Consider the following 23,331-nt stretch of genomic DNA (forward strand, 5'->3'; position numbering starts at 1 on the left):
ACATTTTGCTGGGACATAGCATTTATAAAGTATGAAGTGCACCTTGAGTGTCTTCCCCAACAAAATGCCAGTCCAGTCTGAAACTGCATGATTGTGATTGTGCATTATTCCCCTGTCTGGGGAAGAGATTGCAGAAAAATGCAGCAGTTACATTTGTTCTTGGCTCCTGTATCTGGGCAAGGTATGTCTGTCTGTCAGTTCCCCTGTCCCAAAATGTTAAGAGCACCTGCAGTAGAGCTGATTCTCATTTTTTCCAGAAATAGAGTCAGAGATCTGCAGGATGTGTGACCATGTGTGTCAGGGAGCTCTACAGGGATTCTCTGGTACCTTAAGGGTGTCCTTGTTACTTGCATGGTGACACCTTTTACCTTTACCTCTGGCTTGGGGGGAATATTCTGGTCCACTTTTATTTCCAGATTCCCGTCTCCCTTGTTTACCTGAGTTCATTTCAGCATTTCTATCAAACTGACTCTCACAAAGATTCCTGACAGGAGAGCAAGGACTGCGGTGCAAACAGGCACTCGTTACATAAACCACTTAAATGAGACATCAGCCAAATCTGGCTGGTGGAAGGAGGATGTCAGCTGAGGACAGGGTATTTAAACGCAGCAGGGGAGAAGCTACAGCTCAGGGTTTGTTAAGGATATTTACAGCCCTTTGTGAGAGGAAACGCAGCTGTGTCCATCTCCTTCACTGACTCCCCTGAGGCGGGGGCTGGACACCCTGTGTCACACTCTTTTGGGGAAGCAGGATCGCTGGCCCTCAGCCACCACCACACAGGGACACACAGCCGCAGCTTCCATCCTTTTCAGCCGGCAAAGCTTGGCTGTGAAAGCCCTGGGACAAGTTCCCCGTCCCTTTAGGTGGTCTGAGGGAGCTGGAAGGGCACAGCTGGGGCTTGGCAGGGGAATCATGCCCGGTTCCTTGGGAAGCGCGTCGCAGGCCTGCGGCAGAGGCTGCCGGGGCAACAGGAGCCGGTACTGACCGCGGCCCCAGCCAAGGTTAAGCCCCAGATAAGGGCACGTCGCACTTTCCCCGGCCGAGGGGCTGTAGATAACCGGCAGCGAGTGACAGGCTGCTGCGAGCCGCGGGCCGGCCGGGAGGGGCGGACACCGAGGCCGCGGCTGTCCGCTCTGTCCGCCACACCGGCCGCCGCTCCGCCTCTGCAAACCGGGCAGCGCCCTGCGGCAGCCCCCGCTGCCGGGAGAGAGCCGAGACACCCCTCGCCCTCTCCAGCACCGAGCCCAGCACCGAGACAGCCCTTCGGCTCTGCCTGCGGTGTCCGAACAGAGCGGACCCCAATTCTTCCCACCGGCACTGGCTCGGTGGAAGGACCCGTCCTTCCCGCACTGCACTGTACCGCCCGGTACGGCACGGCTCAGCACGGTTCTGCGTTGCACTGCACTGCATTGCATTGCATTGCGCTGCCGCCCTCCCGAGCGGTGAGGAGCGGAGAGGTGCGGTGCCCCGGCGGGCGGGGAACGTTCCAGACCCCCCACGCTGCGGCAGCGGCGGCGGGACGGGGCTGGGCGGGGCGCGGCGGAACGGGGGGCGCGGCCAAACGGAGCTGGCCCGCGCGGGGCCTTGAGGGAAATGTAGTTCATTGTCAGCAGTCAATGAGCGCCCAGGTCTAGGAGCGGACTACATCTCCCGTGGGGCACCAGGAAGGAGCGGCCGCCGCAGCGCCCGCCCGCAGGCGCAGTGGGGACGCCGGAACCGCTATAAGCGGCGTTGTTTGGGTTCGCGGCCGCGGAGCGGAGAAGCTGCGGCGGGGCCGTCGGCGGGCGGAGGTGAGTGCGGCTGGTGCCGGGCACGGGCGGGCCTTGGTGTGGTGAGGCGGCGGCTTTGCTGTCCCCTCTCCTGTCAGGAGCCCGGCCGAGCAGCCCCCTCACCTCGCCCCCGGTGAAGGGGCTGCGCGGTGCCCTCTCCCGCCGCGCTCTGTCCCGCCTCGGCTGCAGCCGGGGCACCTGTCCCTGGGCGGGGCGGCTCCCGCGATTACGGCAGTGCGGCAGAGACACGGGGAGGCCGGGGAAGAGCGGAGGGGATGCTCCCGCCGGGCTGCTGAGGGTGTCCGGCCGGGGGGGCTGTCCCGCATCCCCGCCGCGGGAGGGGCGCGGAGCCCGCGGGTGCCGCATCCCCAGCCCCGCGGTGCCCTCGGCGGCGATGCTGCAGCAGCGGAGCCGTGGCAGCCCCGCGCACCCCGGCAGAGCCGCTGGTGCAGTCTGACCAGCGTAGCGCAACCAGGCGTCTCCCATCGCCTTAGTTGCAGGCGGGTGGCAGAACGCGATAAAACTGGGTTATAAAAAACAGAGTCTTACAGAGGGGAGTGATTTTTGTCTTCCAGACTCTGGTTCTCCTTCTGACCTTTCAGTGCAGTTTGATAGACTGAGTGGAAACCTGCAGCACTGAAGGTGTGACTCATTCCTGTGCATGTCTGCACTTAAATATTGCTCAAGCCTATGGAGTAAGTGAGCAATGCTATAGAGAAGGGACGTAGTTTTCTCCAGAGTGTTTCTACTGACTAATTTTATCAAGCGATCTCTCCAGAGAGGTTGGTTTTGCAAAACTTTGTGCTGATAAATTATTGGATATATGCAATTTCAGACTCTTTACAAGAGATTTTGGGGATTTGGTCTTCCTAGTCAAGTTTCTCAGGGTTTTGACTAAATGCTGTAGCTATTACTTCAATCTGTCAGATTGCATAATTGTATTTCAGAGATCTAAGGGAGGAACTATGACAGCACTCTAGTGCATTGAGGATCATTGTACTATTTGATTACCTCAGGGTATGTTTAAACTAGTTCATGAGAAGTTAGTCTTGTGTGGACTTTGAAAGCCATGTTATTACAGCCCTTGTTGTAATAGAACTCATTTGCAATTGCTTATTGATTTTGAAAATTAACTTTAAAAATAGGTGGCTAAAAGAAAGTGATGTATTGGGCATGGTACATAATGAAGGGGAATTTAATTATTTTTCAGATACTTGAGGTGAAAATACACGTGTAAACCCTGGCGTTTACAGAAGATGAAAGACATCGACATAGGAAAAGAGTACATTATACCCAGTCCTGGGTATAGAAGTGTGAGGGAGAGAGCTGACTCGGTGCAGCATGAAGAGCAGGAAGAGTCTAATTTTCAGCATTCTAAACTTAAGGTCAGTTTCTTTTTCATAGTTTATTTTGCAGTCTTTTTGCTTATTAAATTGCATGCAGCAGCTTTTTTGCTGTGCCAGCTCTATATAGATTTGCTGCATTGAAGGGCAATAAGAGTATAGCCTATCATGTGGAAGAGGTCATTCCAAGGGGTGCTGTAGCTATTTTGATAACAGGTCTCAGCACCTATTAAGCATTTTTCACTTTTAAATGTGGCTTTCAGTAACAAAACTTGAACAAAACTTTTTTCTAGTATTCAGCTATTGATGTGAATCAAGGAAATTTTTTAAACCTTTGTGTATTAGAGAATCATTACAACCAAGCAAGAGCAGTGGAGCACTCGGCACAAATCATACACCATTCAGTGCTGGCAGCTGACAAAAATCTTAATCATGCCATGGTTGTTTCAAGGATTAATTTTCTAAAACAGATGTCTAGCTTGCTCTAGTAGCATGACTTTACTTTTTCCCTCAGATGAAAGTAATTATTATTGAACACTTTCTTGAGTATCTGTGTATTTAACATGGTGAGGTACCATCATAATTCTAGTTTATTTTGAGAGCTGGGTCTTGAAATAAGACCACTGGCTTAGAGCTAGCCTGTTGTTGTTCAGCACTTCTAATTTTTAGAGGTTGTTTTCACTGGGAAGAGTGCATATACTACCAAGTGCTATAAGGAAAAAAAAGGCTCAGAGAAATGGAAACACCCACGCTGGTGAAAGATATGGTCAGAAACTAATAACCCCTGCCAGCTGAAGAAGGTTAAAGATATTCCAGTGCTAGCATTCAGAGCAGCTAATATTTTCTTGCATAGCCTGTTCTTGACCTTTTCTGAAATACTTCAAGGAATGATATATATATATGTATATATATGTGTATATATGTATACACACTATAGATTTTTTCTGAAGACAAAGTTAATAGTGCTTCTGTCTGATTTTTGCAATGATGAGTTCCTTGCAGATGTGCTGCTGGTCATTCCACATAGATTGCATGTGAGAGGGTTGGAAATAAGGGAACTTGATGTATTTGTATGAAGGAATTGTGAAGACCTCTAAAAAGGCTTAATCTTTGCTGTGTTATAGTAGATGCTGAGATACTGTGTATTTCAGCTTCCCTTGTTTCAGTGGATTTGAGGGTTTCCCAGTGCTGCACTGCTGAGTTTTGGGATTGGAGAGCTCAGCTCTGCAGCAGCTGAGTGCAGGCCCTGCAGCTCCAGTGTCCCCACAGGCTCTATGACTCAGCACAGTGCTGCTGACGGTGTTCCAGCAAGGTGGTGTCTGATTGCATTAGAGCAGGCACTGATGCAGAACCGAGAGCGCTCGGAGTCACGGTGCGGATTTTTAACGGCTTTTATGATGTTGATGTCATGGGCTTGCCACCGACCCTACCCTGTCCAGTAGCAAATCTGCTCTGTCAAATTACTGGTGACAACAGTGATGCCATTGGTGGGCAGCTCTGTTTCCTGACCAGTGGCAGTGGAGTTCAGTAGTAATCGTTGCATGTTATCTCTCCCTTTTGGTCTGCATCATCTAATCAGGGTTTAACTTTTAAAGGAAACAATCCTTATCTTACCTGTAAACTTTTAATTAAATGAAATCATGAAACCTGCATATTTGTGGGTACTTTTCTTTTTTTTTTTTACTTACTTTCAATCTCCACAAAAGAAAAAATAAGCCAAATCCTGCATGTCTGTACAGCCTGGCATAAAAATCTCTAACTCTGAGGCCGCTTCAGGTCAGCTTAACTCTGTTGCTGGCCTTTTTTACCCTTCTACCCCTACCATTTGATATGCTGCCTATGACTACAGGGTAGTACACACAGAGAATTGATTGCAAAACAGGAGTTCTGTAAACTTGTGATTACTGATGTAAGAGAAGGCTTTACCCAAGTTCATACATTGAACTTTATCTTGTTTGTTCTCTTTGAGTAGAAGAATGAACTTGTTTTGCTAATGGAGTCTTCTGGTTCTGATAGGATGCCCACTTTACTTGGTAGTTATCTTGTTCAGAATGCCAAGGTTGTGTTAATTTCTAACTCAGACATTGGTACCATTTTTGTTTGGCTAGCCTTGCAGCTCGGGTGTATATAGTCCACAGACACAAACTGCTCTGAATTTGTTGCTACATGTCAGTGAGATTAAATCCTGCTTGCTTGCAGAATACTAAGGTTAAGTAAAAGGAGCAGTATTCATAACACCTTATCTAAGTTAGGCATTCATGTTTGTGTACCAAGTTTTTCCCTTTCTAGTTGAAACAAGCTCTGGTTTCAGCAGTGTACTTGGCTTAGGGAGGAGCAAAGACTTCCCTTTCATAAGGCTGAACTTTGTTTGGTTAAGCACTTCCCCTCTGCACATAAGAAAATGGTAGAAGCTGTGAAGAAATTGAAGAAAATGGTGTTTCAAGGGAAAAGAAGGAATTCTGTCCTTTGCTACTGTATCTTTTATGGAACCTGGATTGGGTTAGATGCCTAAATTGACTTGGCACAGCTGGTGACAGAATGCAAGGGAGGGCTGATGTGATGAGAAAGGGTAGGACCACAGCAGTTCAGATAGAGGGATAAGCTGTAGTGGAACTCTGTCACTTGGACAACCGAGTCCAGTGTACCATCAGCAGAGTTGTTGTGACTCTCCAATTTCTTGTAGAAAATCTGGCTCAGGATTTGAATTAGATGGACCAGAAAATGACTTAGCTGTAAGCATGATCTGTATTGCCAGGAACAAGCTGCAAGCAGATGTAGGCTGTTACTTTACCACTAACTTCAGATCTTTGTGGAATGCAAATTTAAGGCTGTTTTGCAGCAGACTTTCACTGCACGAGGTAGACTTCTGCTAACATGGTGCACCCTTATAGGGTGAGGTAGAATCCTCTATACTCTGGGGACAGTAGTCAAGGGCCACTGGTTCATGGCAACTGGTGAGGACTACTGCTGGCAGGGCTACAAGAACATTTGGCTGATCAATAATATGACTCATTGGGGGTTTTGTTGCCTATATTGCTGTGTTTTCTGCATCCTTCTGAACTTGAAGCAGACAAGTCTAGTTGATTTTCTGATCATGATCTTTATAGGTGAAAGACCTGTTTTACTACTGAGCCATGGTCCCAGAGCTTTTTTGTATGTCTCTTCTTTGCATTGCATAAAGGTTATATTCAGCTTTCCATTTTCTGTCCTGAAACCTCCATTCTTGTGTTTGTTTCCTGCTGAAAGGATGCTGTTTCAAACTACCACAAGTGTGTTCATGACAATAGTGAAAAAGAACTTGCAATTCTTTCCTTGGAAGCTTAAATGCTGCTTGGTCACAGCTTGAAAGATCACATCTCTGAAAGACAGGAGCTTTTCAAATAGGCTTCCTGGAATCATAATTGAAATAATTCTGCAATATAAGTAGGTCTAATCCAACATTTCCTGGTACTTAATGGGAATGTTGCTATAGAAATATGGACCTTGGAAATAGGCACTTTGCAACTAAAATTCAAGAAAAAATTTATTCAGCTTGTGAATACATATATTCACCTCATGAATAAGTGTCTGCAGTGTGTTCTGATAATAATTGATTTTTAAGTCTTTGGAAACCTTAATGTAGCTTATGAAACAGAGTCTTAACTACATGTTCTCACTGCGTAGTACTGTACTCACTGGGCTTATTGTGTGTGGGTACATGCCTCTGCTGGAGAACTTGTAGGTGCACTTGCTGCCTAGCACTACAGTGAGTGGTCTTCATCTGTAAAAGCTCTTACATGACCAGTGAGTAATAATTAAGGGATGTTTTGAAATGTTGATTTGTACTTACACCTTTAGGACTTTCTGTTGTCAGAATGTGCCTGTGCCCTTCAACTTGCAGCTGGAGTAATTGTTTGTGGTTTACAAACAAAAGCCGTGTATCCTGGGGAGAACAGACCCCACTGTCTATGAAATATGCTATAAAATGACAGATGAGGAAGAGAAATAATTTATTTTTGAAATGCTTTTGGAATTGGTTTGTCTCAAATGTAGATTTTGTGTTTATTTGATGGAATAGCAGGCAATGAATTTTGCTTTCCTACCACATTACATTTACAATAGAGGAGGATATGAGAACAAGCTGCTTCTACAATATACAAAGCTTATGAGAACTCAATTCTTGGAATTTAACTTCCCATGTTAATGATGCTGCAGCACTTATTTACAAATTGTACTCCAAGCTGTAGCTGGTTCTGGCTGGAATGTACTGTTCAGGATTAAGTTCTTGCTGCTGAAGGATAATGACTGCATCTGTGGTGAATCTCAAGTGCAAATTGCTGCATTTCAAGGCACCAGCCAGGGGAACTGTAGAGATCACTTCAAACATGCAGGAAATGTGTTGCTAACTTTAGCTATCAGAAGTCCTACTAATATTCCTGTCCTTACCTTGATCTCTTGTTTTTCAGGTTTGTTTCTGACATCTTTTGCCCAAGACAGCAGGGAATGTGGTCAGAACTTGCTGGAATGGATATAAATCCTTCAGGCACTGATAGCTTTGAAGTGATTTATCACTGAGTATTTAAATAGATCAATTCTGCCTCAACCTCTCTGAAACATCTGAGTGTCTGAGTCAACTGAACAACAGGTTAAAAATAGGGGTGTGAGTGTAGCTGGGTACTTCTGCCAGTGCACTCCATGCTTAGAGCAGTCCTAGACATCTTAACTGTAAACTGTTACTTGTAGCTGAAGCTGCTGGATGTGTCTGCACTTTTCCAAACAGTTTTTTACTTTTTCAAGTCAAATGAAAACAACATTTTAAAATCTGTTTTTTTGCAGCAGTTCTATTATCTTTGAGAACTTTGAACACAATTAGACTAGGTGCAGAAGCAAACATTTATGGTGCTTTCTAAAGATGCATTAATTCCATGATATCCCCAAAGAACTGAATATATTGGTTATAATCATGTTTTGTTAAGTTGTTTTACCATTGAACCTCTGCTAGTAAAGCAGTCGCACAGTAAACACAGAATCAAGGATCACTTGATAGGAGATCCTAGAATTCTTTGTTGGTGTATGCTTTAGGATGACCCTCTAACTACACCAAAGAAGGGGTATCTCTACCTTGTCCTTCATGCCTACATGTACATATCACTATCTGAGAGAGGAGCATATCCACAGACAGTCGTGTATCAAATCTGAAATATTATCGGACACTTGGAGGGGGATTTATGATATCAGGGAAGCTTTCCCCTTAACAAGAGGAACAAAAAGGTGAGGTCTGTGACTGGGCAGAGACATTTTCTAGAGGAGCATCAATATTCTGGATAAATCACAGTTTCCATTGGAACCTGACTGCCTTCCTTAGTGCACAGCCATCTTCTTTCTAAGTCTTAGCCACATTATAAAACCTCAGCTCTGACCACATGCTGGTATTGTTTTTGGCTACTGTGGGTTGCTGTTCCTTTGTTCAGAGCAGATTTCTAAATCAGCCTGCTCATGACCAGAAGCGTATAAGGAGTAGATTAGCTATCAGTGAAGGAAATCGTGCAGTATCTTTTCCATTTTGGTGTTCTATATTAGTGCTGCAGACACTCTGCTCTATGGCTCTTTCAGAAACTCAGTGTACAGCTATAAGCATTTCCAGAAATATTTAATGCATCTATCCCAAACTATTGGTGAACTTAGCTTCAAGCAACTTAAACCTCACATATATGCAGGGGGTTCTGATATCTTGGGACACTGAGATGGTTATTAGTTTTTGAAAATTTGTATCCTAGTGATAAGAAATAGTCAGTCAGTTGTGCAGATGGCAAACAAGCTGTTCCACAAACAAAATCTGTATTTCAGTTGTTTTTGAGGATGAAGGTTAATGAATTTCAAAGCCAACATGTTTAGAGCCCTGAGATGTGTAGTTTCAGTTTCCTAGTTTACTGTTTGCTTTTGGAAACATGTGTTGGTGCAGGAAGGTGAGTTCAATACAAGATTGTTGTATTAGGCTTGATAAATGCTGTGGTGTCAAGGCTTCTGCTGTCACTCGTTGGTGATTCCACTCAATAGGAGTTTAAGGTCAAAGCCTCCCTGGATACTCCAAGTGTTGTACAAAATTCACCTGTGTAGCTTCTCTTGTGACCTGGATTAGGCATGGTCTGAATAAAGATTGTTATTGAAGAACACCAGCATATGGCACGGTGTTGGGGTGGTTCAGGAGAGCAGAGCTTACCTGAGCAGGGCAGGAGCCAAATTCTCAGCCTGTGCTGTGCTAGGTTGATCTGCTTATTGAGGAGTTGTGTTTCCCATCTTTGTAGGCAGAGATGTCGAGGGTGTCAATTCTAAATCTAGGTATTTCCAATTTTATAGGAGTCTGCTGTTACTGTGCATGAGCTATGTAGCTCCAGTGCTGGATGATCAATGTACAGCCTTAGTTTTGAATGAATCCTAGAACCTTTGCTTAAAAGATCATGAATACTGGTTTTAATGCAAAACAAAAGACAGGGATTCATGGATACCACAAGCCTAAGCACATGCACAGCTGCTTATCAGGTGCATTCATAGCAGCTACAGTTGCAAAATCCCAAAATAAACACTTTATGCCAAACTCTGTACTTCTTGGATTGCAGGAATAAATGGATTTGCTAGGAAAGAGTTGAGAACATCTCACCTCAAAGCTGATGCTGGCCAGAGTTCAAGGGCAAGATAAAATAAGAAATATTCCTGTAAGAAGCTGATATACCTGTCTTCACTAAGGACCTCCTGTGCCTCAAGTGAAAGTGCTCAATATAAAATACTAAAATACTCAGGCTTACCAGATGTACATACCCTGACCTTGTTTGGCTACAGAGCCTTGATATCAGTACCAAGCATTGGGAAACTTCTGCTTTAATCTGAGGATGCATAAACTCAGGCTAGCTTTGAAACCATGATTCCAGTGTTAATACAACTTCTGCTAATCCTGGCCAGAAAAGTAACAGCGGATCTGGTGTAATCAAGTCACATGTAACTCTGTTAAAGTAGATTTCAAGCTTTTCCATCTCTGAACTGTTGTGATAAATCAGAGCATGTTTCTGAACAGTTAATTGGTATCTTTTAAGAGAAATATGGCACAGCTGTACTTATTCCTGAATTTGATTATGTGTTTGGTGCTCTGAAGAGCTGTTCTTCCAGGTAGCAGAAGCTGGGAAGGCAGCAGAGACATGAGCAGAGACCCCTTTTTTTCAGGAGGTTGAAGAAAATGGAGTCTCTGACTTCTTGATCTGTTCTTTTATGGAAATTGTAACCATAATTTCTAGGCATCTGACACTGTCTGATGGTCTCACTTTGGTGCTCTGTGAATTCAGCTGTGCTGTCTGCACTTTGCAATCAATGTGTGCAGGTGCCTAAAGGATCAGTGTCTCCTTCCTGACACCCACTGTCTCTGCTCTAGCCCAGTGCCTGCTCCTTGTTGCCTCAGCATCAGGGAGACAGCTGGTATGGGTGGATGATACACCAAACTAGTCTTAAATAGGCTCATGTTTTAATCAGGCAGGGTATTATAAAGTATCCTAGCTACAGAGAAGGCTGGGAGCCTAATGCTGCAAATCCCCCTCGTTAATATTTTTATAGATTGTGTACTCAATCAAATCCAGTGAAAGGAGAAAAGAATTGTCTTAGTAGACTATAAAGTTTATAGTGCACTTGCTGCTTCACCAAGCAGCTACAGACTTGACAATGTTTGGACCTGCAAACCTGTTTAATTTCCAGATGCTCTGGGGTTTGATGACTTGCAGCCTGGACAACAATGCTTTAGGAGTTGCCTGTGCTACCTGCAGAAGCAGTGTATATACCCTTTACTCCTTTTTAGTATTCTTGGACCCAGAGGAATTTCTGGGAAGAAGAATGTAATTACAATTCCAGAGAATATTTTCCTAGACTCTTGTTTTATTTTGCTTGTGCTTAAGCTAAATGGGACAGTTGGTTCTTTTCTTCCCTTCCCCAGCCCATACAAGCTAATAACTAATCTTGTTTTGCAACACCGATCTTTTAAGGAAATCTTAAATATTTTTACATTGCTCTTCATCCTGGAATTGTAATATGGCAAATGCTTTAAGCACTGAGCAGAACTGGTGATGATATAATTCTTTCTCATCACATACCCACCTAGTTCTGAGCTCTGCTGTTCTGGTCTCTAGGTTCCCCATTTACCTCTCCTTGCTGAGAACTTTAAAGGCATGAGGAAGCTTGCTGAGTTCTGGCTGCTAAATGCAAGAGGTAGGAGTTCTGTTCTGCAGTGTTGCCAGTGCAGAGACCTTTACAACTTAACTTAAACAATTTAAACTTTGTAATAATAAGTCAACCACAGTAGCTTTAGTGTTCTATGTCAGCTGCAAGGATTAGTAAAAAGTAGTTATAGGTCTGTTCTAATTTCCTGCCAGCTGCTGGTAGGACCAGAAGAGATGGAGCTTCTTCCCTGCTGTGATCTGAGCCTTAGAAGGTGTTCTGCCTTATGGAAGAAGGGATGAAGCTGTTTGGTGGGGTTTGGGTTATATGCGCACATCAGATTCTTTCTCTGCAATATGAGTAAGGGATGGAAAAATGTTTTGCTTTGCCTCCGGTCTTGTCTGGTTTTGCAGTTGTGTGATGTTACAGTTGTCAAACCAATAATTGCTACCTTCTCTTAAATAGGAGATTGTTATAGGACGGTGTGAAAGGCTAGAGTCTCCCTGGATGGCTTTTTCCTTCCCACCTACATGACAGCTACTTCCTTTTTCTTTACCTGTTCCCCATCCTCAGATGCCCATATTGTCTGCTTAGCACATTTTCAGAAGAGTGCAAGTTCACATATTTGAGTTTGCTTGCCTTTCTGAGTAAGTTTCCTCATGCCATTCTTGCTTCCTATGGAACTTCTGACATCATGTGTATATGACAGCTTGGCTCCTACATTTCCTGCATTTTCATTACCTTGGATTGTGGATTTAGTATGTCTGTCTCTAATTTAATGAGCAAATAGTTTCCCCTTGCCCCTAAACCACTCATTTTCCTCACCTCACTTGGGCTTTCTGTCATATGTCTTTAGCCAACCATGTAATCTTTCTGACTCTCTCATTACCTTATGTGCTTACCATTGCTATGACCAATTTTTTGACAAGGAATTCATGCCAGCAGGTTGTATGGTTTTTTTGTTTTCCTAAGCTGTAGAAAGTCAGATGGGGCAGGTGTGCCCTGTGGTGGCAGCACCAACTGTGCTTCTCTTTCTCTGCCCCTCTGTGACCCACCCATGAAGGAAGATCATGTGTGCAGTGATGCTTCCTTGATACTTGCCCCACTCTTGGGCATTGGGCCCAAGATTAAAAGTTTAACTGTTTTCTTAATCTGTTAATTCTTATAGTCATCTATTGAATTGTATCAGCCTGTACTCAGGTGTGTCAGAGCTTCATGGCATGTGGAGTGCACTCTTATGCTCTATTAGGGGATGCCTATGGCTGCAGAAAATTTATTTGGTGTTCACCAGATATTAATAAGATGCTGAATCAATGATTGTTCTTGCCCTCTGTCATGCGTTCAGCAAGCCATGATGTGCTTATCCTCTGTGAGTTTTTCTCCAGTGTTTAGTCCATTAATGCATTTGAACCTTACAGTATCTTATGATAGAGACTTCTAAATTTAAGTGTGCCTTGTTCTTTTGTTGTAAGAACAGTTGGTAGTCGCTCTCTAGTTCTCTTTCTTGAGGCTTTATGGACTTCTCAAATATCTGTACCTTTATTCCTTTTATCAATCCAGCTGAAAAACCTTAAATTTATGCTATTCCAAGCCCCATTGTTATTACTGCTCAAGGAAAGTAAGTTTAAGTATAATCCCCTTTTTGAACGGAAGTGACAAGGGGCATAGTCTGGTGTTCAAACAGGATGCAAACCCTAGGGTTTTTTAAGTGTTATGGTAATGCTTTCTGCTTTATTCTTTGTGTCTTTTGTAACAAATCTTCATTGTTTTTTTGATCTTTTGTTGGTGCTGATTTGTCATCTGCTGTTTCTCAATAAATGTCTGAGTGAATCTTTCTCTTCCAGTTAGCAATATCTGATTTAGACTTGTTTTGTTTCTGTGAGCATTTCTTTGGAGTTATCAGTACCATGTTGTATCACTCATTCAATTGCTTGTTTTGGCATATTAATAAGTTGATGAATTAGAAAAAGTGTATTTTAATTTATTTATGTTTATTAGACATTTATTTCAATAGCAGAGCTGGAGCCTGTTGTAGCACATTAGTAACTACTCAAGGCATTGGTTTCCAAGAAAACTGTGCACACATTCAGGCAACCAGAAAACCTAATCAGAAACTTAAATTGTGTTGGGGTTGTTTTGGGTTTTTTACTTCAGTCTTTTGTTCCTGAAGTGCATTGTAGAACAACTTAGAAGCCTCGCTTCTTCTTGATAAACTCTGCTTTGAAGATTTTCTGATCTTCAGAGAACTATGCAGAACTGTAGAGTTGTTCTTAAATCTTAATTGTACAGTGGTATGATGCATTTGTTTCTTGGTAGTCTTACATGTGGGATTTTGACAATCTCATCAAGATGGAAATGAGCAGTGGTGCTCTCAGTGAGGGGTTTGTGGTTGTATTTGTCTCTATGGCAAAACATTATAAAGGTCTTTCAAAGGCCTCGTCTTTATCAATACAGCTTTTCCACATTTGCTGAGAGAACTCTTGAGCAGCTCTGGGGAGTTTAATTATTTTTCACAGTGATTGTTTATGAATATTTGGACTGCTTAAACACCTTGCAATTGTGCTTACTTATTAAAAAGTTATTCTTGTTTCTAAGTGGGTGAAAAGCTATCTTTATGCTCATCAACATAGTGTTTTCTATTTTGGGAGGTTTTTTTTTACTTGTAGGCACTTTTTTGTGTGCTCTGAAAAGCAATGTTTATACAACTAGCTTATGGCATCACTTAGAAACAAGTGTGTTATCAGCAACAAGATGTTTGGGCAGATCTGCCCTGGGCCTCTTGTGAGGGTAACGCCACAAACCAGTTAAGAATTCCTCTGCTCTATCCAGAGAAGAGGTGGTGCAGAACTCTTCCCTGCTACTGACTCCTTTGGGATGTTTATGGCAGGTCCCTTATTAATGCTGATTTGCATAGGTTTAGTAAGGCAGTGTTGCCTTTGTGAGTCAGTAATTTAATATAAATTGAGTGAGAAGCCTTTTAATTCAGATTTCAAGTACTGTGTGTTTTTGAGTCAGTCTGTGTCATAAGGTTTTAATGTTCTTTTGTTTTCATGTTATTTGTCTATCTTTTGTTACTATAGCTTTAGGTGATAGCTTAGCAAGTAAGTTTTTTGAGATAGAGCCATGGATTGTTGACAACATGCTTAGGCACTATTTAAGTACTTTGGTTAAGTAAATAAGGGAGAGATTTATGACTTTTTCAGTTTCCTGTTCTCATCCTTCTCCTGGGTGGAAAGAGCGTCTTAGTGTGCTGTACTATTACATTTTAACATAGTACAGACATAGTCCATGACAAATGGTGACATTTCAAAAAACAATTACAGGACTTGGAAATCGGGAACCAAGTGCTGGCATTTAGTGTTTGTTGGAGGCTACAATGCATTACAGTTGTTTCTTTTCAAGGAAATAAGCTAGTTTGGCTCTGATATGTCAACTAATAAAAGTAGAATCATAGTATCTTTGTAAGACCTTCAAGATGATTTTAACCTCAGATTTTTTTTTTTCTTCTACAAAGTAGCTCAGTTGCAATAAACTAGAATACAAGCAGGTAACATGGTCCTGCAATAAATAGCACATCAAATTAGCAGAAGCAGTCAAGGGCCCTCTGCCAGTACAGATAACAGGCTCACCTCCTCATGTAGTTTTGCCACATCTGGCTACTCATCAAAAGATTTGTTTAAACTCTGCAACAATTTGACTATCCTGTATCACTGCTGTTTCTCCTCTTGGACTAGCTTTGTCTGCCTTTCACTGGGGCAGTGGAAACCCTCCCTGAGATAAGGTTTGCCTTTAAAGTAGGTGTCTGTTACCGAAGTTGCTGAACCATTGAGAAACTGTGCCTGGGGGCAGAGAAAATTGTCAACTTTGTTCCATTTAGATTAGGGAAAAAGAGGAAAAACAGGAAACATGAGAAAAGTAAGTACAATTCTGCTTAGTGCATATTTGGTTTTTTTTTTTTATTTAATCTAAAGTGTTTTTGAAGAAGGGACTTTAGTAGAATTCTGAAAATACTTTGTATTTTCTGTGGATAAGAATATCTAAATTATACTAAGAAGGTGTAAATTCATCAAGAAAATGCATAAGCCAGTCATTGATTTCCTGAACTGATGTCATAGGTACGTAATGTTGTAATTTTTCTCTATTGTGTTTCCTGTGTCAGGATTAGTCTGGTCTATCCATTTATCCTTTGAATGCACAGGTGCAATATTTGTACTAACTTGTTTTACAAATGCAGCAATCTAACACAGATCTAGAACCTGTGCCTTCTTCCATGGCTTTGCTGCCAGGATGAAGCCTGTGCTCTGAGACATTGAAGTGACTGTGATTGTTGCACAATAATTTGCAGAAGAAAGAGGTGCAAAATTGCTGGAGATGGGAGTCATGGACTTCAAATGTAGTTTTGAAGTCTGAATCTGTTGTCTTTCTTGTAAAAGCAGATTGAATGCCAGGATGCCTTGGAAGCAGCAGCTCGGGCAGAGGGCCTGCCACTGGACATCTCTGTGCATTCCCAGCTGAGAATGCTGGATGAAGAGCATCACAAGGGCAAATACCACCATGGTCTGAATGCACTGAAACCCATACGGACCACTTCCAAGTACGTCTTTAGGCTACCACAGAACTGATACAGCATTTGCTTTTCAAACCAGTGACAAAGCACAATTGCACATGTAGGCCTGTTGACTGGTACTGGAAACATCAGAATTTGTTTAGCAAGTGTGGCTGGCATGGACCATTTGGTACTCTGAGTGCTTTCAATGAGAGGAGGCTTTGTTTTTCTTGAAGATTTACATTTCCTGTTTCCTTTTTCATTTGTTTGTGATTTTTTTCTTTTTAATTCTTTTAGACACCAGCACCCGGTTGATAATGCTGGGCTTTTTTCCTCCATGACCTTCTCCTGGCTCACTCCTTTGGCCCACAGAGCATACAAGAAAGGGGAATTGTTTATGGATGATGTGTGGTCTTTATCAAGGCATGAGTCTTCAGATGTCAACTGCAGAAGGTAAAGACATCTAGTTTGTTATTATTTTCTTGTTTCCATTTATTGCATGTTAGTGTGTAGGCAATGGTATAGTGTTGCCCTAGAAGAGCAGCACTGACACTTTGTTTTGCCTTTCTCAGAATGGTGGAATTCACTTTCATCCTCAGGGGCAACTTTCTCATGCAGTGCAGTTTCTGTAGCCTTGCTGATTTCTGTGAAATTAGGGGATTAGATCTTTAGGAGTGTCTTGCAATTGTTCTGATTTTGCATGTCTTTAATCTGTTTTTTTATTAAAACAATTTTTTTTTCTCAAGGCTACAGTGAAAAAAGTCTTGAGCTAAAATGAGAAATAGTACTGTCAGTAGCAAGGTGATTTGAATGTGGATCAGATCTTCTGATCGAGCTTACCTTCTATGGTTAATGAGCATTTCTTCAGGTTTTGACTCTGCAGCTCTTCAGTCAGTTCAGCAGAGAAAGACTGTCAGTATATTAAGATTGCCAAAGAGGCTCCAGGCAAAGAAAAAGCATTGTGTTTTTCATCCCTCTGTCCTATGGAATAGGACGCTACATAGATATTTCTCTTTACCTTACAGAATGTATTTATTTCTCTTAATATTTTTTTTGTTGTTCTGAGCTAGGAAGCTCTTAGAGTTTTAAGAAAGAAGTACCTATGAGTCTGTACCTTCTCTTATGGTGAAAAATTTATGACATTAATAAATGTCATAAATCTTCTGTTTTTATTAGGCTGGAAAGATTGTGGCAGGAAGAACTGAAAGAAAATGGGCCTGATGATGCTTCTCTCCGGAGGGTTGTGTGGATTTTCTGCCGCACCAGGCTCATCCTTTCCATAGTGTGTCTGATGATCACGCAGCTTGCGGGTTTCAGTGGACCAGTAAGTAATATCCATCCTTTTTGTAACAACCCCAGAGGGCTCCATCTCATGGCCAACTGTAAAATCTTAAGGTTTCATTGAAGAATCACTTAAACGTTTTGACTAGCTAGAAATTTTGGGGTAAAATTCAAGAGCAAATCAATAATCCAAGATAGGATTCCTACAGCTGATGGATCAGTTGCTGAATACCCAGGCAAGTTCTTGGAGAAGGGAGGGGGAGTTTAGGTATCCTGGAGGAAATGGACTTTTTGGTTTTTCTCTTTGGTTTTGAGTATAGTTTAAAGTTCTTCCCTAACTGCATAACTTGCTTTTTTCATAAGACTCTTATGTGCAGGCTTTCTAATTGCTTTTCTCTTTGAAATTCTGTAAATTTATCTTGGAATAAAATTCAGTCTGATAAAACCCTAATCTTAAATTATTGGCATTAATAACAGTCTTCAAGAAGCGGACCAAGAAACAATTCTGAGAGCACTGCTTAAAAACTAAAGTGAGCAGGTCTCAAGAAGTCTGTGGGCATAGTCTTTACTGATCCTACAGAGAATGGCCAGACAGGTTTCAGGTAGAAGTGTTAGAAAATGTTGTTGCCTCTAGGAACGGCTGCTGTTTGTTGCTAAGGGTCGTATTGAAGATAACAACATGGGACTTGACATTCACACCATTTTTTGTCACATGTTTGTTGCACATGCTGTGCAGATTTAAAGTTGAAATTTTGACTAAATTTATTCTCTACACATTTCCCTTGAGGAGTAGGAGCAGTATTACTGCTAGTAGTACACGTTTCAGTGTGCTGGTAAGCTGGAGGTTCATTTCTTGGGTAAGTACACTTGGGTGCACTGTTAGGTGAAATGTCTTTTTAAAATGTTTTCCTGCTTTTAAATGTCTTATCAAAAATGATGTTCTGTTTTTTAAGTCTTCTTAAAGTTTGCCTTGTTTCATGTAATATGAATAACAATGAATGTTTCTGTGGTATTGTTTTCTTTGTAATATTTTATAGTTGTCTTTATTATAAAATACATGAACATACTTTGGTAATTAACAATGAATTATGATTAAGGTTTTAACAGCACTAGCTTTTCCCAAGAAGAGCTTCTGTCATTGTTTCACTACAGGGCTTGAGGAGCTGCTTTTATCTTTAGCAAAGAACTTGCAGCAGGGTTACCCCTAATTTCTGTAGCATAATGGTCTCAATTTGTCTCAGCCAAACTGCTGAATGAGAGAGTGTCAGAGGGGAAAGAAAACAAACCACCTTGATTATGTTGGGGGCTACTGCTGCAATTGATGCTTGATATGGATAACTTAAAATTATCTATAGACAGTTGCCCAGACAACCTTATTCATGTTTCTGAATAAGGCCCAATTCATTTTTGGTTCCACCATTTGGCATGAAAATAAGTCTTTACCATCCCTCCTCCCTGTTTTTAAAAGTGGCATGCCTCAGGGATATGCCTATGCTGTCTCCACAGAAGTATCAGTGCTTTCTTGTATTGTTTCACCCTTTCAGTCACCTGAAGGTGAGAAGGGAGATCAGGAAAAGCACTCAACTTGACCTCATGTATTGGAGGAAAATTATAAAAGTGGAGTTAAACACTATATTATACTTCAAAAATATTAATTGAATGACTATGATCTTGAAAGGCCAGCAAATGGCTGTGGTTTTGCTATTGAGCATTGTGATGGTTATAACTGGAAAGGAGCTGTTCCAGACTTCCCGTGTGGACTCTTTTGCTTTGGTTGGACTTTTTTTTTTTTTTTTTTTTTTTTGTATCAGATCCTTCAAGGGTCTTCCTCTTTTTTATTTTGATACATTTTGCATCTGGCACAGAATCTGAACCTATAACCTGGTGAGTCAGCTGCATGTGTCAGACTGCCTTGTAATAACCATCAGAATGTACTACTATAGGTGATATATTATTTATCTCCAATAAATACTTGCTACTATTTGATCAGCTACCAAAACTTCCAAGTTCTGGTGGAGGAGCAAAGAGGTTTCTTGATTGCTGAACGTAATCAGTTTAACTCCAGGTCTGAACAATGTACCTGTTTGCTACTGTTCAGAGCTATTCTTCCCATTTGGGAGATGGGGAAACTTGCTATTTTATTGGAGCACAGCTTGACAGTTTGGTCAGTTACTGGAGGGGGGAGTGGTAAGCTGTGGGAGGTAAGTTTTCCAGTTTCCCCGTTGGCTCCAGCTGCAGCCTGCCCCGTGCTGTGGCGCGCTGGCTGCAGCAGGGACGCCGGCACTGCAGTGGGACCAGTGACAGAAGCTGTTCTTCAGCATTTTCAGGATGGCTGTTTTCTGCGTCAGGATGAGGCATTCCTGCTGGCCAGAGCCACCGCCAAGAGCAAAGGTAAGGTAATGTTTATTCCATGGGAATGCTTAAGACAGCCAAGCAGCTTGTACCAACCACTACGGTAATAGCCACAGGAGCTCTTTCTCCCCCTTAGCTTAGTTTATATACTGTAATGTTTTTGTTTTGTAAATAACTTTATGCTGGATTATTTTCATTAAGCTAATATGAATTTGAATAATACTTGTTCAGATGTAAATGTTAATTTTCTGTGACTTTTTTCCCCTCCTTTTTCAAAATTCTTTAATCTGCTGTTTCCTCTTTTCTTTCTTCCGGAACAAAAATAAATTGGGGTATAATGTAAGCTGGTCTCTATTTCATCATGGGAGATGCTGAATCTATAAAATAGTGCTGCAAAATTGCACTAACGTTTTGGGAGGAATGAGACCCCAGGAAACATCTGCTATCTTTATACATCCTGTCTTGGAGGCTTTCAGCAATGCTGTGGTGTGTGAGAAAATGCTTGCAGTCTGCGACCATGCTGAGTTACAGCTCGTGAGGAAAAAGGGGGATTTTCACCCCAATTGCTCAGTGACTCAGTTGCAAATGTTGGATTGAATACTGGGAAAAGAAGTCAGTAATCTCCACAATAACTGCAGACCAACTGTATGCAGTTGTGATCCAAACAGTTGATGTAAAATTAAATCAAATCAGGAGAAAGTTGGAATGCAATAGATCTGTGAATGTGAGCTCCTCACATTTGTTCAGTGATCGGTATGTAAATTTTCTCAGTGACCATTCCAGAATCTGATGGACATCTGGCTTTAATTCACATCTGTGAAAAAGAACAAAATTATTTACAGCATGTTTCCTTGGTTCTGATGTGCAGAATTATTTTCCTCTGAACATTTGATTTTTTTTTTTTTTTTTTTTTTGTTATTTGGTGCTGGGCTGTAGCTATCAAAACCTTTGCTGGAGTTGTGGGGTTTTATTTTTCCCTCTCTTCAAACTATACAGAACTCCTACTTGCAAAACATGGTTTAGCCAAGAGGACTTCAATGGACTATGATGTGAAAGGCTTCTCAAATATTTTCTTTGGTCTCAGATTTTTTTTGTTGATTTTTCTTGTGGGCAAAGGTAACTCTCTACTCTGTACTAGTATATCGACAGCACCAGTATCTTAAAACATCATTTGTTGAAAAGCTCTCTAGGAAGTCTCTTGCTGTCTGTGAAGCCTTACTGTAGGATACTTTTGAAACCACATTTCAGAATTTGTGCAGCCTCGGAAGCCTCCTCTGTTGGTACCTTCAAGTTTGACTTCTTTTGGACTCCGTGAACAAATACCATTCTGTTTTTGTATCTTTATAATTTTGTGTATAGATTTAAATCTAATTTGTTAGAAGTTAAGACTGACTGTTAGATATTAGCCCTTTATAATTATGCTGTATGTGCAGATTGTATATTTATACAATGGTCCACCTGTTGTATAGTGTTTTTGGGATGTTACCATTTAAGATGACACTTCATTTCAAATAAAAGCCTATTGTTTCACAGTTAATAATATTTTATGCTGGTGGTTGTGAATTGTATAATGTTATATTATGCCACTGGACCACAAAGAGCTGGAGATGGGAATTGGTGGTTCTGGGGGCTGTCCTCTTTCTGCAGGTGATGTTTGAAATGTGATTCCTGAGGTAAAGTGTTTATGTTCTTGGGGGAAGAGGGTATGGGGAGGGATTGAATGGTTAATTTTTTTGTCTTTTTTTTTTTTTTCCTCCCCTATCCCAAATGATTTGTGGTATTGCGTACCTTGTGCTTTCTGCTTGTTTTTTTCTTTACTATTAAACTGCTGATGTTTATTTCCAGGAATGTTTTGCAAATGTCCTTCTCACTCTTCCCCTCTACAACTGTAGGTACATTGTTCCTTTTTATCAAATAAGCACGTTTGAAGCAAACCAGAGATAAAATAAAAAAGGTCTTAATGTCACTTAAAGGAATGTTTCTTAATGTGTGCAGATGTATAAGTAGTGACTATATTTTAAAACTCTTCTATATGATAATGCATTGCTTTCAGCTAACTGACACATTTATGTTAAGTTAGAAGACACGGAGGATTAGGAGCGTGCTGCGAGGAATATGGTTCCAAATTAAACTCTCTTTACTTACTAAATTTGACTCAGTGCTTGGCTCTCAGCAGGGCTTGTGTTACAGTACTTCTTGTATTGACACTTATTACTTCTGGAAAGAAGATGCTTTCTATTTCAAATGGCTCTTTTAAAAGCAAAGTAGCCTACTTATTTCTAACTTAACATAAAGTTGTTGTATGGTCTTCTGGGATGATGGGATGTTCATGCAAGCTTGCATTTCTTCCTGTAGGCATTCGTTGTGAAACACCTCTTGGAGTATACCCAGCAGAGCGAGTCCAACCTGCAGTACAGCTTGTTTTTAGTTTTTGGCATCTTTATGACGGAAGTGGTGCGATCGTGGTCCCTGGCACTAACCTGGGCGTTGAATTATCGCACGGGGGTCAGACTGCGTGGGGCTGTCCTGACAATGGCGTTTAAGAAAATTCTTAAGCTGAAGAACATCAAGGAGAAGTCTCTTGGAGAGGTAAGCTGCAGCCTTGTTTTGGAAATGGCAATGTGAAAAGGGATGTGTAATATATTCCTTTGAGAATGAGCTGTGCCTTAAATCTAAATTATCTGTTCCATCTGTTTTCAGCTCATAAATGTTTGTTCCAATGATGGTCAGAGGATGTTTGAAGCTGCAGCAGTTGGCAGTTTGTTGGCTGGGGGCCCTATTGTGGCCATCTTGGGCATGGTTTATAATGTGATTATTCTGGGTCCAACAGGCTTCTTGGGATCTGCTGTCTTCATCCTCTTCTACCCAGCAATGGTGAGTTGGAGAGAGTTAAGACTTGCTTTATTTTTCTTAGGTCAAACAGATGTATAGTTCTGAATTAAAAGTGTTGAAATGTGCTAGATTTAGCCAGTTCGGCATTGCACTTTCTTGAAGGCATGTACAAGATTGTGTATGAAGCAGAAATATGGAATCAGTGTCCTGGCTTGTAGAAGCTCAAAGTGATAAAATTAGAAAATGGGGATAGGAAAGCTGATTTGTCTGAGACTAATATTCATATCTAAATGAAACTGTAGAATATTCAGGTGCTTATGGTTGATGTTGGAAAGATATGAGTCCTCCAGCTTGTGTATGGGAGCTCAGTGTTGCATAAGCAGTGTTCTTGATTTCTTGACTCAGTGCAAGATGTTGCTAAACACCACATCTGGCACAGCTTGTTCTTGATGAGGTACTTCTGCTTCTGCTGAGCTGAGAAATAGGCTAGTTCAAGCCAAAATCTTCTTGCCTATAAAATGTCTGTAAGACTGCTGAAGATTTGTTACTGTATTCATAATACATGTTTTATAAACCATGGAGGCTGAATACTGTGAGGTTCACTGTGGTCCAATTTATCTGGCCAAAAGTAAGGATTATGTAGTGGGAGTTGTGTTTTAGAGGGGAATGAGGAGTGGAATTTGAACATGTTTTCCAGTTCTTTCCAGCAGTCCTCCTTTATTGATGTGGGACTTGAAAAAAGAGTCTGCAGGTGTGTGAAGAAAGGCAAGGAGATAAAACTTCCTGAAGCAGTGCGTTGGGTTTGAATTTCAGACCAGGAATGGGATGAATGTAGGAGTACCAGATACTTTAAAACATATCAAACAACTTGCTGCTTTTAGATTATTTTAGTAAAAATGTTAAAAACTGTTTTACTACCAGCATAGACTAGAAATTGATCTGGCTGGGCAAAGTCCTGATTTGCCTTACAGAATCAGGTTAAAAGGCTGGCTAAAATGGGGATCAACTTTGTGTGTTTTTAGGTTAACTTTGTGCT

At 41.6% G+C, this 23,331-nt stretch overlaps 1 protein-coding gene across 11 annotated transcripts in view; it reads left to right on the top strand.

The window, feature by feature from the left end:
• The first annotated feature begins 859 nt into the window (after nt 1–859).
• Nucleotides 860–23,331, top strand: part of ABCC5 (ATP binding cassette subfamily C member 5) — a 70,715-nt gene continuing 48,243 nt past the window's right edge. For 4 of the 11 annotated variants that reach the window (XR_008438542.1, XM_053985909.1, XM_053985916.1 and 1 more), the window contains exons 1-8: nt 1,717–1,790; nt 2,345–2,411; nt 2,980–3,154; nt 15,718–15,878; nt 16,128–16,283; nt 17,007–17,154; nt 21,819–22,052; nt 22,164–22,337. Coding sequence is in view for 10 of the 11 variants with exons in the window: in XM_053985909.1 (XP_053841884.1) it covers nt 3,026–3,154; nt 15,718–15,878; nt 16,128–16,283; nt 17,007–17,154; nt 21,819–22,052; nt 22,164–22,337 (1,002 nt within the window). In the remaining variant the exon portion in view is untranslated. The other 7 variants (XM_053985914.1, XM_053985912.1, XM_053985910.1 and 4 more) reach the window with 7 other exon arrangements.

The sequence above is a fragment of the Vidua macroura genome, chromosome 10 (assembly GCF_024509145.1).
Source record: "Vidua macroura isolate BioBank_ID:100142 chromosome 10, ASM2450914v1, whole genome shotgun sequence".
Classification (NCBI taxonomy): Eukaryota; Metazoa; Chordata; class Aves; order Passeriformes; family Viduidae; genus Vidua; species Vidua macroura.